At 40.6% G+C, this 17,569-nt stretch overlaps 1 protein-coding gene across 1 annotated transcript in view; it reads left to right on the top strand.

Moving 5' to 3' along the window:
* The window catches only part of antxr1c (ANTXR cell adhesion molecule 1c), a 37,770-nt gene that overhangs the window by 4,843 nt on the left and 15,358 nt on the right, over positions 1–17,569 (top strand). Inside the window, exons 2-11 of the mRNA XM_084134570.1 lie at positions 6,384–6,455; positions 6,615–6,686; positions 6,769–6,850; positions 6,946–6,976; positions 7,079–7,152; positions 7,233–7,301; positions 8,404–8,484; positions 13,944–14,004; positions 14,900–14,998; positions 15,118–15,187. Coding sequence (XP_083990696.1) covers positions 6,384–6,455; positions 6,615–6,686; positions 6,769–6,850; positions 6,946–6,976; positions 7,079–7,152; positions 7,233–7,301; positions 8,404–8,484; positions 13,944–14,004; positions 14,900–14,998; positions 15,118–15,187 — 711 coding nt within the window. The remainder of the gene's footprint in view (positions 1–6,383; positions 6,456–6,614; positions 6,687–6,768; positions 6,851–6,945; positions 6,977–7,078; positions 7,153–7,232; positions 7,302–8,403; positions 8,485–13,943; positions 14,005–14,899; positions 14,999–15,117; positions 15,188–17,569) is intronic.

The following is a 17,569-nucleotide window of genomic DNA, read 5'->3' as shown; positions in this document are numbered from 1 at the left end:
GTCAGCCAATCCAATGTTTGCAAACACGAATGAGTATAAAATTATTGACGGGCAGAGAGTGCTTCTGTAAATTAATGCATAGCAAAGTATGGGTTAATGAATCTTCAGGTCAGTATCACTATGAAGGACTAAAAATGACAGAACGAAAAATAAATAAATAAATAAATAAATAAAAGTAGAAATAAATAAATAAATAAATGCAGAAATAATAGTGAAAATAAATACATTTTGGTAATATAAATGGCTATTTCTGTATTTTTACATTTATTTATTTATTTATGCATTTCTATATGTATTTATTTATGTATTTATATATTTATGTATTTATATATTTATTTATGTATATATTTATATATGTATTTATTTATACCTACATTTATTTATTTATTTCTGTATTTCCACATTTCTACATTTATTTATTTCTGTATTTCCACATTTCTACATTTATTTATTTCTGTATTTCCACATTTCTACATTTATTTTTCCCTGCATGTATGCTAATTGACCAATGGCTAAGCCACGCCCCCTCCACTCACTCGGACAAACAGTCAACATTCGGTAACAGGCGCTTTGGCAGCTGTCACAGTAGGAGACATTTCACAGGAGGCAATTGATGATTTTTTGGAGACAGAAAGATTATATATCATCTCGATGTCACCAAAAGGGCCTTAAATATGCATTGGAGGGTTATATTAATAATCGTATTGTTGAGAAGGTCGATAGCTTCAGCTCCAGAACAAAGATTTACAGTTCACAGTGTAAACGTTATAGTTTGGTGCTATTTCGCTTCAAACGCTCGCTTTATACGCGTGTCCTATTCGCTTTGGATTCAAAATGTTCACGCGTCGAACTAGACGCGGATACGCGCGAATTTGACGCTCTATTCACGTTTGGTGTGAGCGCAGAATAATGAACAGGCTGCGATGTCAAGATTGTATTGCTGGAATGTGTGTGTGTGTGTGTGTGTTTGTGTGTCTCTGTGTGTGTGTGTGTGTGTGTGTGTGTCAGAGAGCGGGCGCGATCGAACAGTGGAAACATAAAAACATACTCCATTTTGTTCATACAGGACATAATTAAAACTGCAAAGTGTTTAGCCTACTTATATTTGTGTAAAACACAACATTGTGCTTTTGTCAAACTGTAAACTCTTGTCAAACTGTAACCTACAACTGTCACCCAACCAAAATCACACACACACGCTGTTTAAAAGCCAAAATGACAACTAAGAAAAAACAAAAACGAATGAAAACTGATAACCACAATGCATTGCAATTGGACGAGGAAGCAGAGCATGTCCAAGTGTATTGGGTTAGCTATGCGTACTGTGATTGGCTCATCGCTTTTGGGGGCGTGGCTTAGCCATTGGTCAATTAGCATACATGCGCAGGGAAAAATAAATGTAGAAATGTGGAAATACAGAAATAAAGAAATGTATAAATACATAAATAAATGCATATAGAAATGCATAAATAAATAAATAAATACATGTAAAAATACAGAAATAGCCATTTATATTACCAAAATGTATTTATTTTCACTATTATTTCTGCATTTATTTATTTATTTATTTCTACTTTTATTTATTTATTTATTTATTTTTCGTTCTGTTATTTTTAGTCCTTCATATATCTCCAGTAACTTTTTTTTAATACATTTTTCTTTCCTCTTTCAGGGTGATGTCATTTTTGATTTTCCATTTGGAAAAAGAGCTTGTAGCGACATTTCTGCAAAATATTGTTTCGCGGCACTTTCAATGAAAATGCGAGTTGCACTAAAAGAGGGTTCAGTTTCATCCAAAACAGATGAATGTGAATCTGGCTGCGTTTTATGTTGGTTGTTGTATGTATTGAAGCAGTTCGGAAATAAAATGTCTGGCAAGTGGTGCTAAAAGGTTAATGCTCTATTGCTTTTGAAAATAACGTACCATCTCTAGACATAACCGATAGTGTTAACAAAAGCAAAAGTGAGGTAAAAAGGCATTTGCTGAAGCAACCATGCCATTTTATCTGCTTCTCCAAGTCTTTGAGCTCTTTTATCACGACTTGTGTTTCACGGGACTCGCACCTGAGTGCAATGCTGTACCAGCTGATGTACTACTGTACATCAGAAAAGACACACATATGGAGCTGATTATGTGATGCAAATTCCTAAATGTATTAGTTTACAAATCATGCATGTGATAAAAGTGTATTGAGGTCATAAAATAGTATAGTGCAAAAAAAAAAAAAAAAAAACACTCAAAAATAAGTCTTTATAAATCAATAATCTGCCCTTGTAATCATATTTGACCTGAAAAGGAATGAAAGTTGTCTGTGATTCACTGCCACTAGTGTTGATTTCAGCTGGAAACAGCAGTGGATCGCATGTATAGGTACGTTTTTGGAGTGTTGCATGGTTTCCAGGGTCCTACTTTTTGTGTTTTTGTTGTCGTTTACAGAGTCTAGGAGTGTCAGAGAGACAGTTGGGATACCTCACAACACCTATTTATTTAAAAAATGTATGGGCCAGATTTACTAACAGCTTGTTCCAGTGCAAACCCCCTTTTGGTGTTAAAAAACTACTGTCAGGATTTACTAAAGACACGCAGTGAAAAATTTTCGCTGAAAAGGCGTGGACAGGGTTATTTTTGTGACTGATCTTATTGCACATGCATATGTAGGAGTTTCCCTTTTAGACGCAATATTTATGGGAAAAGAGTATTTAAATGAATCGCACAAGATGATTTACTAATGTTTGCGCTTGTCAATTTACTGGTGTTTGCACCATTATTCATTACCACCCCCAAAAAAACTTGTTAAAGGGATAGTTCACCCAAAAATGAAAATGCTGTCATCATTTACTCTTCCTCAAGTTGTTCCAAACCTGCATGACTTTCTTTCTTCTGCTAAACACAAAAGAAGATATTTTGAAGCAAGTCGGTAACCAAACGACTGATGGACCCCATTGACTTCCATAGTAGGAAAAAAAAAATACTATGGAAGTCAATGGGGACCAGCAACTGTTTAATTACCAACCTTCTTTAAAATATCTTCTTTTGTGTTCAGCAGAAGAAAGAAAGTCATACAGGTTTGGAACAACTTGAGGAAGAGTAAATGATGACAGCATTTTCATTTTTGGGTGAACTATCCCTTTAAGCCAGACGCTAACTGGTAGATTGTGTTGGTCAATATGGAAATGATCCAGTTGCGTCTGTGTTTTATAATTTGAACTTTCCTCTCCCATCTGTACTTTGCTGGAACTGCGCTCTGATGCTAATTTGCCCTGTTTAATAAATCTGGCCCTTTGTCTACTATCCCAAAAAATACTTACGGCCCCTTTAAGGCTGTTTATAAACATGGAGGAGGTCATCCAGACTTGTTCTGTTAAACTGCTCTAGGCCTAGAAGACGTTTGAGGACCCAGAGGAGCAGTTAAAACAGCAGTGTCAGGGAAATGTCACCATAATATTCTTACCATGTCTCACAAAGCAGGAGGAAAGGGAGGTAACGCTGACTTCACATAAACCTAAACCGACACAGTCACGTTTCCTGGTCCTCTCAATTATTAGCATTTTACAAAAGCCCTTTAATCTGACGTGCCAACAGGTAACTACACTGGACAGCATGGAGAAACCATGTTTTGGTTTCTGGTTCTGGCAGAAATGCGGATCTGAAAAGTCAGTTTAGGATTCGATCTCGAGGGAAGAGACTGGAAGACTGATCTCCGAACAGATGAGACCTGTAAGAGCAACACACTTTTCTAATTATCCCTCTCCCAAATATTGCTCCAGTAAGTCTTCCTGTCTTGGCTCTTGTTGCATCAAACCGCAATGACTTTCACATGTCTTAACATATGTGCAATAATCCATGTATACGAAGAGTTGTGTAGCTGTAGAAAACATGAGTTTTGAGGGTCATTTAAAAGATGACGTTTGCTTTTGCTGATCGCTGGTAATTCCTTTCTCTGTGGATTAGGATCATCTTCAGAGTGGATTTGTTCAGTTGAAATCTTGCTGGATGACATTTCTGGCTTTATATGGTTCAGTATAACCCATTCAAATTAGATCAAAGAGGGGCACCGCAACATATTTCATCAAGGATCTCACTTGAGAATAGACCGCTTCCTTTTCTAATGCTGTTTGCACAGGTGAGAAAACTGCAAGCTAGGCACCAATCCCATGATTGCCGTTACCTCAAGAAAGTCATGCTTCCAACACAAACAGTGGCCATTGTGATGTTCGAAAATTTGAAGTTGAAAACTGTGGCAAGGCCTTAGCATGACCTGCATATTCGTGCCAACATGCACCTCCCGGTCTGTTTTGCCGTTTCAGAGCTTGCTGGCTTTGTGCTGGCCCGTCTTTTGTTGACTGTGTTATAAAAACATCTTCCTCCCACGCCGGTCCAGAAAGAGGTTTTCGGGAGCATTCATCACTCTCCTTCAGGATGAAGCCATTAGCTTAGCATTTCTCTAGAGGAACACCACCAACAATAAAATCAATCCAGTTGAGTTGGGTCATAATAAAAGATTTGTGTCCCTCATAAATATGTTTGAAAATGATTACAGACTTGTACTATATGTTAATATACAGTAGTAGTTTTTCTAAACACATCAGCAAAAATCTAGTTAAAAACTTTATTTGGATGTTTTTAGATTTCTTTATGAAGATTTCGTCTGTCACTTCTTAAAATATTAGAAAATATGCACATTTGATGGACACAAACTACATTCTCTATGCACTTTTAGATTTTAGTTGATATAATTTATTTTAAAAAAACGTAACATGATTTCATTATAGTTTCAGGAATTGAACTCTCAATGGAAAGGTTAAAGTGCACTCATTTATATCACGTATTGTTATGTTTTTCAGTAGGGGATGATCATAATTGTTATAAATTAAAATCTCTTTCTAAGAAGCACCCTTAGTTTCATAATCTTAAGCGCAAGACTTAGAAATGAAATTGAATTCTGTTTTGAAATTAATTTAAATTCAATTCTTAAGGCAACATATGTATTATATATTCATACATGTTGAGTAAAATATGATGTATGAAAATTGATTCATTTAGCATGCTGCAATTTATTAACACCATAATCACTTTATTTATCTGATAGAATATTTCAAATCTACAGAAATTGACTTTTTGGACATTCTGGCAAGGTTTTCTCAAAGTTATGAACAAACATTCTTCCAGTAACATTAATAGAATGTTTGTTCAAAGTTATCATCATATCATTTTACAAATGGGAGGTAACTTTGCTTTCCATTTATTACTGAAAGCTCACTTTAAGTACTCCGATACCACAGCATAAACTACTAGCCTAACTTATAAAATTAAATCATTATTAAAGGCAAGTGAACAGACAGTAAAAAGAACAAGTAATGTACAGCAATTACATAAATACAACATAACAAAGTTACAAATAAAGTAAGGTCTAACTGTAGTATTAATTTCGGGTACAGAAATGTAATAATTAAATAAATAAAAAACACTGTTCACTGTATAAATTTAATATAGATTGATCTTTGTTAAAGCTGTGTTTGATTAACATGACAGGTATAGGTATATTTATAGGTTGCTGTCACTTAATGCACGCACAGATCCAATAATGATACATATCCGATTTCTCGTTCACTTAAGACATAACCGAATGTGCTTGCGTGAATACTTGCCGAGACGGGTATTTTGACTACATACTTTGTGTGTATGTGTCCATCCAAGTGCACGGGGACTCGAAAGAGGAATCAAGAAAGAGGAGTATCTGAAACGCGCCTCACTGTGTGTGTGCAAGATAACAGAATTAACCAAATTAAATTTTCTTTTGCTTCTTCTAGTGCTGGAATGGTTTTAAAATCTATTGAATGTGTAAACTAGCAAGACAAAACACATGCAGATGATGACCTTTCACTCTTCCCTTAACATGGTCGCAAATCTTGCATAGTGTGCCTTTAAAATCACCTCGTCGGACTAGCACAGGCACCGGTTTCATCAAGTGACCCAGTTACTGTTATGTCTGGCTCTCAGACTGAACGTGTTGCACAGGCCAGGGAAAGATATTTACACAACACAGAACCAATTCCTGCTGCATGATTCATTAATTAAGTCAAACTGACTCAAGCTCAGATCAGTAGACTCAATTACTTCATTTCCCATTTGTCATCCAGCACTAATGAATTAGCACTGGTTGGGACTGGGACAGGAAATGACCAGCTGTCATTGAGCGTTTACAGCCGCGCCTCAAGGGGAAACCTGAAGGGGTCAACATTTGATGGCTTCATCCTTCCCGCAGTTAAAAGCATTGATAATTAATTTGAAGGATTCTCAGTTGTATTGATCTAATGCATTTAAAGGGTCAAAGCAGGAGCATCCCATTTATTGATTTGTTTTTCCACCTCTTTCTCCTCAGGTCAGGAAGTGTCAAACACCACTGGGACGAAATCTATGCTTTTGTTGAACATTTGGCTGAGAAATTCACCAGGTACTAAACCGACGTCTCCTGAGAAAAACAAATGAATCAAACTATATAAGACCCAACTGAATGAATGGCATGTTCCAGTTGCATACGATTTCTAATGTGTGTTATAGATGATTTCACGAATTTGTAACCGTTTCTGGTCTGTTTTTCATCGTTTTACAGCCCAATGCTGCGAATGTCCTTCATCGTCTTCTCAACCAGAGGAACCACAATCATGAGACTCACCGAAAACAGGTGCAGAAAGACACGGCCTCTAGTGCTTCACATTTGTAGAATTTGAGTTCATTCTTCTCATTTTTATTTGCATTTTTCAAAGGGAGACCATAAGAAAAGGCCTAAATGTTCTAAGACGAGAGATCCCAGGTGGAGATACGTTTATGCATCTTGGTCTAGAAAGGGTAAAATGTTCACATTTATGCTGTTTTTCATTCAAATTAGCTATTTGAATGTGCTTCGCTTCTTTTTAACAATATTATCAAATCTTCATTCACAGGCAAACGAGCAAATACACCAGGAAAACTTTGGTAGGCTTTCATTAAAGACGCCCGATGTCACCACTGAATAGATTATTGCTATTATTAAAGTTTGTTCTTACCAACAATGACGATCTTCACTCTACTTTGTAGGAACTGCGAGTGTCATAATTGCATTGACGGACGGTGAACTTCAAGAACATCAGCTGATAGCGGCTCAACAGGAGGTAGCAAGCGTTCAGTCTGCAGACATTTATGAATCTAAAGGCTTGTGGTTTCTAATTGAGAATGCTTGATATTTAACCAGGCAGCACGAGCTCGGGGATTGGGTGCGATCGTGTATTGTGTTGGAGTTAAGGACTTCAATGAAACACAGGTGATGATGACAGTGATGATCTTTTGTTGATGGTTTCCTAAACTTGTACACATGGGGCCAGATTTACCAAACAGGGCAAATTAACGTGAGAATGTAATTCCATAAAAGTGGCGATGGAAGTGGAAAGTTCTGCGTGTGATCTACTGACGACGTGCAAATTAAAGAACACAGACTCAGCCGGATCATTTCCATAATGACCAACACAATCTACCAGTTAGCGTCTGGTTTAAGACGTGCTTTTTTGGGGGCGGTAAATAATGGCGCAAATAGTAAATACCAGTAAATTGACGAGCACAAACCTTAATAAATAACCTTGCATGATTCATTTGAATACTCTCCTACCATAAATGTTGCGTCTGAAAGGGAAACTCCTACATATGCATATGCAAAAAGGTCAGCCGCAAAAAAAAAATGTCCACACCTTTTCAGTGCTAATTTATCACTGCGTGTCTTTAGTAAATCCTGACAGTAGTTTTTTTTAACGCTGGTGCAAGTTGCAAGTGAATCTGGACTTAGCCTGTTAACAGTCAGTTATTGGAGTGCTTTTTTATTGCCTTTTATCCCTATCTCATATTTTAGAAATCATCATAAATTACTAAATCATTCGAAAGTTTACAATTTAAAAAGTATTATTCAAAATTCCTGTGAAAACTGTTAAATTAAAAGATTGTGCTATCATGGAAACCTTTTAGCGGGCTCGATTTTTGTGATATTAACTTCAAACTTGGTTAGACATATATAGAGTCCAGATTATTTGGATAATTTGATAAACAAATGTTTGCTTTTTTATACTTTCATTATTTGAAGCCGCTGCAATAATCCGAGCGTCTTCTTTAAATAGAAATAAATCTTACCAAATCATTCATGAATTACAAATATTAAAGTCTATGCTCAAAAAGGGGAGTGACAGTTAACAGATTAAACTAGTATCAAAGCATCAATACGTTCTTCCATCTAACAAACAATGTTGGAGACTCTTCCTAAACCCTCAAGTATACTTACCAGAGAATGTAATTCAATATAAACCATGTACTTTATATGGTGGAAACCAGTTGAAATCATCCAATCGATACTAAATAAACATCTGTTTTTCCTGTTCTAGCTGGCTACCATAGCGGACACCAGTAAGCATGTGTTTCCGGTCTTGGGAGGATTCCAGGCACTGAGAGGAATGATTGACTCGGTAAACTGAAGCTTGTGGAAGATTCATTAAGAATGCATTTTGTGAATCTTCTAAGATGCATTTTCCTTACTCAAAGGGTTAGTTCATCCAAAAATGAAAATTATTCATGTCGTTCCAAACCTATAAGACTTTTATAACGCAAATTATTTCTGTCCATCCATTGCTTTTGTTTATGTTTGCTGATCAATGTTTATATGTGAATAAAAACATAAATTAAATATGTTAATCATATAAAGCCATCGTGTCTCTTCAGAAGAGTTGGATTAAACGGCTCGATTCATATGGATTAGTTTTATGTTCTCTATATGAATTTTTGGTGAACAGACTTTTAATGGAAGGACAGAAATCTTAATTTGTGTTCCGAAGATGAATGAAAGTCTTATGGATTTGGAAAGAAATGAGGGTGAATAAATGATGATGATATTTTCATTTTTTGGGTGAACTTTCCCTTTAAAGCTAAAGTGTGGAATGGTAATTGTTTTTTTAAATCCAAGCTTAATATCCACCTTATTTTTCAATGAATATTTCATGTGAATGTGCGAGACTTCCAATCATTAGCTACTATGGGTAAATAACTAGAAGAATAATGTAACGGTCACCAGCTGGAGTGCCCTTGAGTGCCACCAGAGGGCACTCCACATCAGACTATCATTATTCACTCACAACTACATTTCCCATAATTCACTGCCCGGACTCATCATCCCTGATTATCACATTCACCTGTGTCTCATTATATAGTTTAGTTCACCCCATATAAGCCTGGTTCACCTCATCATTCCCTGCGAAGTCTTGTTTGTGTCACACTGCATTTCTGAGCGTTTATCCTGTGTTTTGTTTATCTGGTTTTTGATCTTGGACTGTTTCCTCATTTGTATGATTGTTATCTGCCTGGCCTGACTTGGACTGTTCTTGGACTTTTGATTATTGCTGCCTGCCCCGAATTCTGCCTGTTATCTGGATTACCCTTGCTGTTTGATCTACATTGCTCTGTCTGCTCTGTTTGACCCCGCCTGTACGACCTTCCTTATTAAAAGCTGCATTTGGATCCTCTACTCTCGTGTCTTGGAGCAGTTACGTGACAGAAGACTTCGCCACACCCAGATCCAGCAGCTATGACCTCCAGGAATCCAGCAGTACGAATCTCGCCTGATCTTCCCAGCATGAGCCGGGAGTTTGCTGGACAGATCGCGGCCTTGGCCCTGGATAGCCTCGATCTGTTCCAGTACACCTGGGGGTTTGTTCCTCTCGCTGCCTCTTGCTCTCTGGGTGATGAGGCAATTAAGTTATGTTACCGGCTGGGGGCTAAGGAGGTCGACCCGAGGGAGCTCCCCGATCTCTCCGGTCTGGATTGGAGAGAGGCACTCTCCAGATGTCTGGAGAGCTTCCTTCCGTGGCACGCCATGTCACCGTCTGCACTTCACACCAGTTCAGCCGTGCCTGCACTTCACCCCAGTCCAGCTGAGCCCGCACTTCACGCCAGTCCAGCCGAGCCCGCACTTCACGCCAGTCCAGCCGAGCCCGCACTTCACGCCAGTCCAGCCGAGCCCGCACTTCACGCCAGTCCAGCCGAGCCCGCACTTCACGCCAAATCTGCCGAAGCCAAGGCAGAATGCGTCATGCCCGCCGCCCCTGAGACTGAGAGCGTCATGCTCGCCGCGCCTGAGACAGCAAGCAACATGCCCGCCAAGCTAGAGCCTTCACCGCTGGTCTCGTCCAGCACAGAGCCCTCTTCACCGCTGGTCCTGTCCAGCACAGAGCCTTCACTGCTGGTCCCGTCCAGCACAGAGCCCTCTTCATCGCTGGTTCCGTCCAGCTCAGAGCCCTCTTCGCCGCTGGTTCCATCCATTTCAGAGCCCTCTTCATTGCTGGTCCTGTCCAGCTCAAAGCCCTCTTCATCGCTGGTCCTAACCAGCTCAGAGTCCTCTTCGCCACTGGTCCTACCCAGCTCAAAGCCCTCTTCATCGCTGGTCCTAACCAGCTCAGAGTCCTCTTCGCCGCTGGTCCTACCCAGCTCAAAGCCCTCGCCGCCGCTGGTCCCGTCAAACTCAGAGCGCGCTGATCCTGATCCAGAGACTGTTCACGCCACGTCTTCCGATCCAGAGACTGTTCACGTCACGTCTGCCGATCCAGAGACTGTTCACGTCACGTCTGCCGATCCAGAGACTGTTCACGTCACTTCTGCCGATCCAGAGACTGTTCACGTCACTTCTGCCGATCCAGAGACTGTTCACGTCACGCTCGACGAACCAGTGTCTCAGGACAAGATGGTCTCCGCCGAGCCAGTGTCTCCGGACAAGATGGCCGCCGCCGAACCAGTGTCTCAGGACAAGATGGTCTCCGCCGAGCCAGTGTCTCTGGACAAGATGGCCGCCGCCGAACCAGTGTCTCAGGACAAGATGGTCTCCGCCGAGCCAGTGTCTCAGGACAAGATGGTTGCCGCCGAGCCAGTGTCTCAGGACAAGATAGTCTCCGCCGAGCCAGTGTCTTCGGACAAGATGGCAGCCGCTGAGCCAGTGTCTCCGGATGAGATGGCCGCTGCCACGTCGCCTGAGCCCTCAGCAGAGATGGCCACCGACATGCCTGAACCTGAGCCCACAGCAGAGATGGCCGCCGACACGCCTGAACCTGAGCCCTCAGCAGAGATGGCCGCCGACACGCCTGAACCTGAGCCCTCAGCAGAGATGGCCACCGACACGCCTGAACCTGAGCCCTCAGCAGAGATGGCCGCCGACACGCCTGAACCTGAGCCCTCAGCAGAGATGGCCGCCGACACGCCTGAACCTGAGCCCTCAGCAGAGATGGCCGCCGACACGCCTGAACCTGAGCCCTCAACTGAGATAACCGCTGCCACGGTGTCTGTTCCTGTCCCTGAGCCGGTGTCTGTTCCTGTCCCTGAGCTGGTGTCTGTTCCTGTCCCTGAGCTGGTGTCTGTTCCTGTTCCTGAGCCGGTGTCTGTTCCTGTTCCGGTGTCTGTTCCTCCGCCCTGGCCGCCCGAAGGGTCGTCTCCGCCCTGGCCGCCCGAAGGGTCGTCTCCGCCCTGGCCGCCCGAAGGGTCGTCTCCGCCCTGGCCGCCCGAGGGTCGTCTCCGCCCTGGCCGCCCGAAGGGTCGTCTCCGCCCTGGCCATCCGAAGGGTCGTCTCCTCCCTGGCCTCCTGCACAGTCTGCTCCGCCCTGGTCGCCTGCTCCGCCCTGGTCGCCTGCACAGCCTGCTCCGCCCTGGGCTTCCGCCCTGCAGCAGTCTTCAGGTCCTCTTCCGCTGCACGGGCCTGGCCCGTCATCCCGCCCCCGGGTCCGCCTCCGCTCCACCTCCCTCCTGGAGAATTTTCTGAGCGTCTGGAATCCGCCCCTTAAAGGGGGGGCTATGTAACGGTCACCAGCTGGAGTGCCCTTGAGTGCCACCAGAGGGCACTCCACATCAGACTATCATTATTCACTCACAACTACATTTCCCATAATTCACTGCCCGGACTCATCATCCCTGATTATCACATTCACCTGTGTCTCATTATATAGTTTAGTTCACCCCATATAAGCCTGGTTCACCTCATCATTCCCTGCGAAGTCTTGTTTGTGTCACACTGCATTTCTGAGCGTTTATCCTGTGTTTTGTTTATCTGGTTTTTGATCTTGGACTGTTTCCTCATTTGTATGATTGTTATCTGCCTGGCCTGACTTGGACTGTTCTTGGACTTTTGATTATTGCTGCCTGCCCCGAATTCTGCCTGTTATCTGGATTACCCTTGCTGTTTGATCTACATTGCTCTGTCTGCTCTGTTTGACCCCGCCTGTACGACCTTCCTTATTAAAAGCTGCATTTGGATCCTCTACTCTCGTGTCTTGGAGCAGTTACGTGACAAATAACAAGGTGCAGTAAATGGTAAAACTATTTGTACGACAAACCACCAGTGTGTTTATAATTACAACAAGACATTTAAAGGGGTGGTATAATGCCCTTTTCACAAGATGTAAAATAAGTCTTTGATGTCCCCAGAGTGTGTGTGTGAAGTTTTAGCTCAAAATACCCCACAGATATTTTTATATAGCATGTTAAAGTTGTCAATTTTTGAGGGTGAGCAAAAACGCACCGTTTTGTGTCTGTTCCTTTAAATGCAAATGAGCTGCTGCTCCCGACACAGAGGGCGGAGCTTCAAGAGCTTGTGTCCTTTTACCTCACACAGACATGCACTGGAAATTTCTAAAACTTTTAGCCTTTTTATGTTCAAACCGAAGTCAGAAAGGTGGAGAGACTCAAGAAGAAGTGACAACATGTAGACAACCGTTCTGAATGGTTAGTTGGTGAATTTATGTAGCTTATGTGTAGTTATCTTCTAGTCATTGATTAGCATATTCTGTCTTGATAATCTATAAATCAGGTTCCCGGGGGCGGGGTTTATGTAAATTTTAGGGTTGGTGATGTCATTAACCCGGGAGGAAGCTCCTGTAGTCCCTACCAGCCGTTTGTTGTAGTCCTCAAAAAGCAATTTCTTTAAAATAAAATATCTCCCTTTGCTTTGAACTTTGAGCTTTGTAACTTTGGAGATGTTGTTTATGCTCAAACAGCAACATTACGCTAGCCTGGCAAGCCAGACCTACATCAAGATGTTAGGTCTGGAAACTCACCATAGACGCGGTTTAATCCGAGGGGCGGGATAAACGGCTGTCTTTCAAATTCCCTCTGCACGCAATAGGACAGCGCTTAAACCAACCAGAGCGTTTTCCCAACAGCGGAGCTTAGTTGATAGATTCATCTTTTGCCATATCTGGCCGGCAAAACGACGAACACATCTTCCTTTTTTTAAGAATGACTTAAGTGCCGTTCTTTGCTCTTTTCTCAAAGATAAACTTAACTCCAAGTCCTCCCGAGTCGCGGCCAAAGCCGATTCGAAAGACCGTTGTTCTCCATCAGCAGCCGTCATTCTTTGTTTTCAAGTGGCAGCCGTCACAACTCTGTCGTCATATGTTAAGCCCGCCCCCGCCTACTCTATACACGACGTGATTGGCCTGACCCAATTTAGGTTTTTGCAGCTAGAAGGTCTATTGAGAGTTGCTAGACCCCCCTGGCTGCGAAATACATTTTGCTGCCGCTAGGGTGCGTCTAGATTTCTAGGCTAACATTACGCACTAACTAAAGTTAAAAAAGTGAAATCATATTCAACCACCCCTTTAAATAATATGGTAAGAAATCGTTTGTTTGCAACATTTGTATCCATTTTGTAAACTGATTCACCTGAAAGTTTTACACTGTAACACTGTGGCATTTTCAAAAATTAATCAAGTCTGCGTTTCCCAAGACCATCGGAAGATAAAGCTTATCGCAGAAACCACTGGCACCAATGCAGAAATTAAACACTTTAGCTTTAATAATAACTGATAAATGCATTTTGAACAAATTATTAAATTGTTTTATAATTTTTTATTTAAATGAAAATTGATATGAATGAAATATTTTCTTTTTTTAGATCATCAAAAAATCTTGTATCGAGATTTTGGCAGCGGAGCCATCCAGCGTATGTGCAGGAGGTATGAAAACTTGTATATATAGTCTGTATATATTTACATAAAATAATAATAATGCCCTTGATTTCATTTGCTAATAGCTATGTTCCTTCCACATTCAATTAATAAGATCTCATCATGGATTTTAGCTGTAGGAAATATGGATTCTTGTTAACTCACTGTACATGTCTGTCAGTGGATTATGTAAGTGCCATAAATCTTTGTTATATTGCAAGTCAAAGAGAATTTAACTCAGTTAAGGCCTGTTCACACCAAGGACTAAAACTGTAACGGTAAAACTAAAGATATTGTTTTAAAAATCATTCCAGATGTAAAAGAATAGCATAGTTCACACCACAACTATAACGATAACGACACAGAGAAACAACTGGAATCACTTTAAGAACTATTTTTTCCAGCAATTGAGCGATAAAAACATTGACAGCCAATCAAAATCAATCCTGCTGTAACGAGCCTGAGCATTTAAAGCGGCAGATCTTATCTTTCTTGCTATGAACTGTCTTTTAATCTGTAAGACTGCATGTTTAATTTAATTTCCATACTTACATACAGCATATCACTCTTTTGGACTAGATTTCCATTTAAACATTAATGTTGCACACATTTACTGTATGTATCATCAAATAAAAAAATTACTGGAATTTTTGCAAATAAAAATAAGCACATTATCATAAAATAATCATAAAGAAATTCCAGCGTTGAACTTGACAGTCTGTGAGATGCATTTACCCAAGAGGACAATTATATCATTGTGGTTTTATATTACCCAGCATTACTTGAGCTACTTGACCCATGCTGGAAACACACACATTTTTGTTGGGAAATGGTGTAATGAAATGTCTTTTGTGAGGATTTATCACTGTTTTTTGAGCAGCAACTGTGGGAATCTGTGTTTCAGAGTCTTTTCAAGTGGTGGTGAGAGGTAATGGCTTTCGGCACGCCAGAAACATAGACCAGGTCCTGTGCAGCTTCAAAATAAACGACACGGTCACGCTCAGTGAGTGTTTTCCCTGCAAATATTCCCACAGAGTCGGAGTACTTTCTCATTTCTCATGAACATACTGTATATAGTTGCATTTAATCTGCTTTACTAAGCTTTTCTTCTTCCTGTGACAGATGAGAAGCCTGCGATTGTTGAAGACACGTTCTTGCTGTGCCCTGCGCCTGTTATAGATGAAGTGGGAAAGTAAGTGAGAGGCTGATGGACAGGTCTGCCATGCATTAGCTCGTGTTTATGATCCCAGTCAGAGGTCACATTCCTCTTCCTTAACACAGCTCGCTGTTTTACCCTGTTTTTTCCAGAACTGCCTGATTTCATGAGTTCATAGCCTTCTGATCCTCAGAATCAAAGCCTGAGCTTCAGATGATGTCAGAGGCTCTGAGGAGCTGTTAAAGCAGATAGTTTTCAGAAATCACTCCCACTCTCTGCTTTTCTTTGTTCCTCTTCATCTCCATTATTTCCTTACTGCTCCCATAAACCTCCAGATCTTCTCTCCCGCTTCTGATACAGCATATTATGTTCAGAACCCTCTTGTTGTCAAGAACGACAGTGTTCTTGACTTTTTAGATTCTTGATGTTATATAAACATATATTTCTATTCTTCATAGACAAGGCTTTCTAAGGAAATATAGTTATACAAGGACATAATAATACAATATAGTTATCTAGTTCTTCTCTAGTTCTCTGAGTTTGTGGTCAATGTTTGATGTAGGGCTGCACTCAAATTAAAATTCTGGTTGATATTGATAAATTGATAAATATTAAAATGTTATGGCTGATATGCAGAAAATGGAAAAAAGTCTTTAAAAAAAACACTAAATATTAAAATCTAGCATATTTCTTAGTGATTTTAGCCATCATAATATTATAATCTACAATATACAAAGTGGAAATTCATTTTGAGACAATTAAATTGAACTTAATTGACAATTAAAAGTGTTATAATTAATTATTAATAATAAATTATTAATATAAATGAATAATAAATAAATAAATGATAATTACTAATTATTAATGCTATTAAATATTACATTTAAATTAGTATTATATGGTGGCAGAAATAATGTTAATGTAAAAATAGAGGAAATGAGCACACGCAATTAAGTATCCACTATCAACTAAAATATAAACAATATTAATGATGATGTTTTGCGAGTGAACGCAAAGTTTCTCGGGGGAACAACAAACATTTGCGAGAGAATACAAAAGCATTAATTTCTCCATTTTTTTTCATCATAATGTCCCTTTATTTTTGTTCTCATAGAAACCTGTATTTTTAAGACTGAGGGCTATTTTAACGATCTAAGCACATTCTAAAGCATACGGCGCAAGTTCACTTAGGGCGTGTCCGAATCCACTTTTGTTAGTTTAACGATGGGAAAAATGGTCGGCGCTCCCGGCGCATGCTCTAAAAGGGTTGTCCCTATTCTCTTAATGAGTAATGAGTGTGTTTGGGGATTTACGTGCGTTAAACCAATCAGAGTCTCATCTCCCATTCCCTTTAAATGCCAGTTGCGCTCGCGCCATGGCAGATTCGCTATTCACATGACGGAATTTGATAGTGGAAAGACCGAATGCGTCTCCAGAACGCAAACGGATCTGCTCGTGCGCGAGGTAAAAGAGCGCAAGCAGAACATATACGGGACAAGCCGGATTCCACCATATCTTTATGTACACAATAATAATCTTTTACATTGTAATCCTTTTATTTAAAATATTTGGCATGTGTGTGTGCTGCTGTGCGTCCCTGTGTGTGTAATAAGCAGAGTGTACGTGCATTGTGGACCCGCCTATAGGCGCACATTACTAACGCACTCATTAAATAACAAAAAAAAATTGCTTTTATTGACTTTAAATATTGACGTTAGACCAGGGTTCAGTTGGTCAATGGCTCAGTCTATTTCTGTTCCTCAAAATAGCAACGCTCCAACAATGCGCCAGAACACACACCTCGTTCTCAGACCAGCAGCCCATGGGCGCACAAATGGGCACAAATGCATTTGCTATTTAAACAACATGGCGCAGGACGTCAAAATGAAAACTGGTCAAACTGAAACTAGCAAAAAACACTTGCGTCGCGCTTGGCGCTGCATTGCGCCGGGTGTAAGATAGGGCTCTAAATCTCACACTGTCATGTTCCCTTTAGCTCTAAATACTTTGAATGTAGTGAACTGTCCTAATCCCAAATCGCCAGTCCATTTCTTTTCTCTTCTCGCACTCATCTTGTCTTCTTTCCCATCCTACCTCGAACCGTCATCCCACCGACCGTCCCACGACATCTTTAAAGAGTGACACTTTCACACTAGAGCTTTTGGTGTGGACTGGGTCCATTTGACATCAAAGTTCGGTGTGAAAGCACTCAGGTTTGCACCAAGTAATTGAACAGTGTGAAAAAAACCACCTAAACTTTACTTTGCCTCTCAAGGCCCCGATATACTTCAAGTGAAATCGAAGAACAAACTGGTGCGACGTTGTTTCGAACAAAATCAGGCCAAAATTGATGCGTTTGGAGTTTCCAAAAAAAGTTCACTCTTGCTGGTAAACGCCTTCGAACTACCATTGGTTCGT

The sequence above is a fragment of the Abramis brama genome (genome assembly GCF_963993115.1).
Source record: "Abramis brama genome assembly, chromosome: 14".
NCBI lineage: Eukaryota > Metazoa > Chordata > Actinopteri > Cypriniformes > Leuciscidae > Abramis > Abramis brama.
This window is presented reverse-complemented; position numbering and strand designations above follow the sequence as displayed.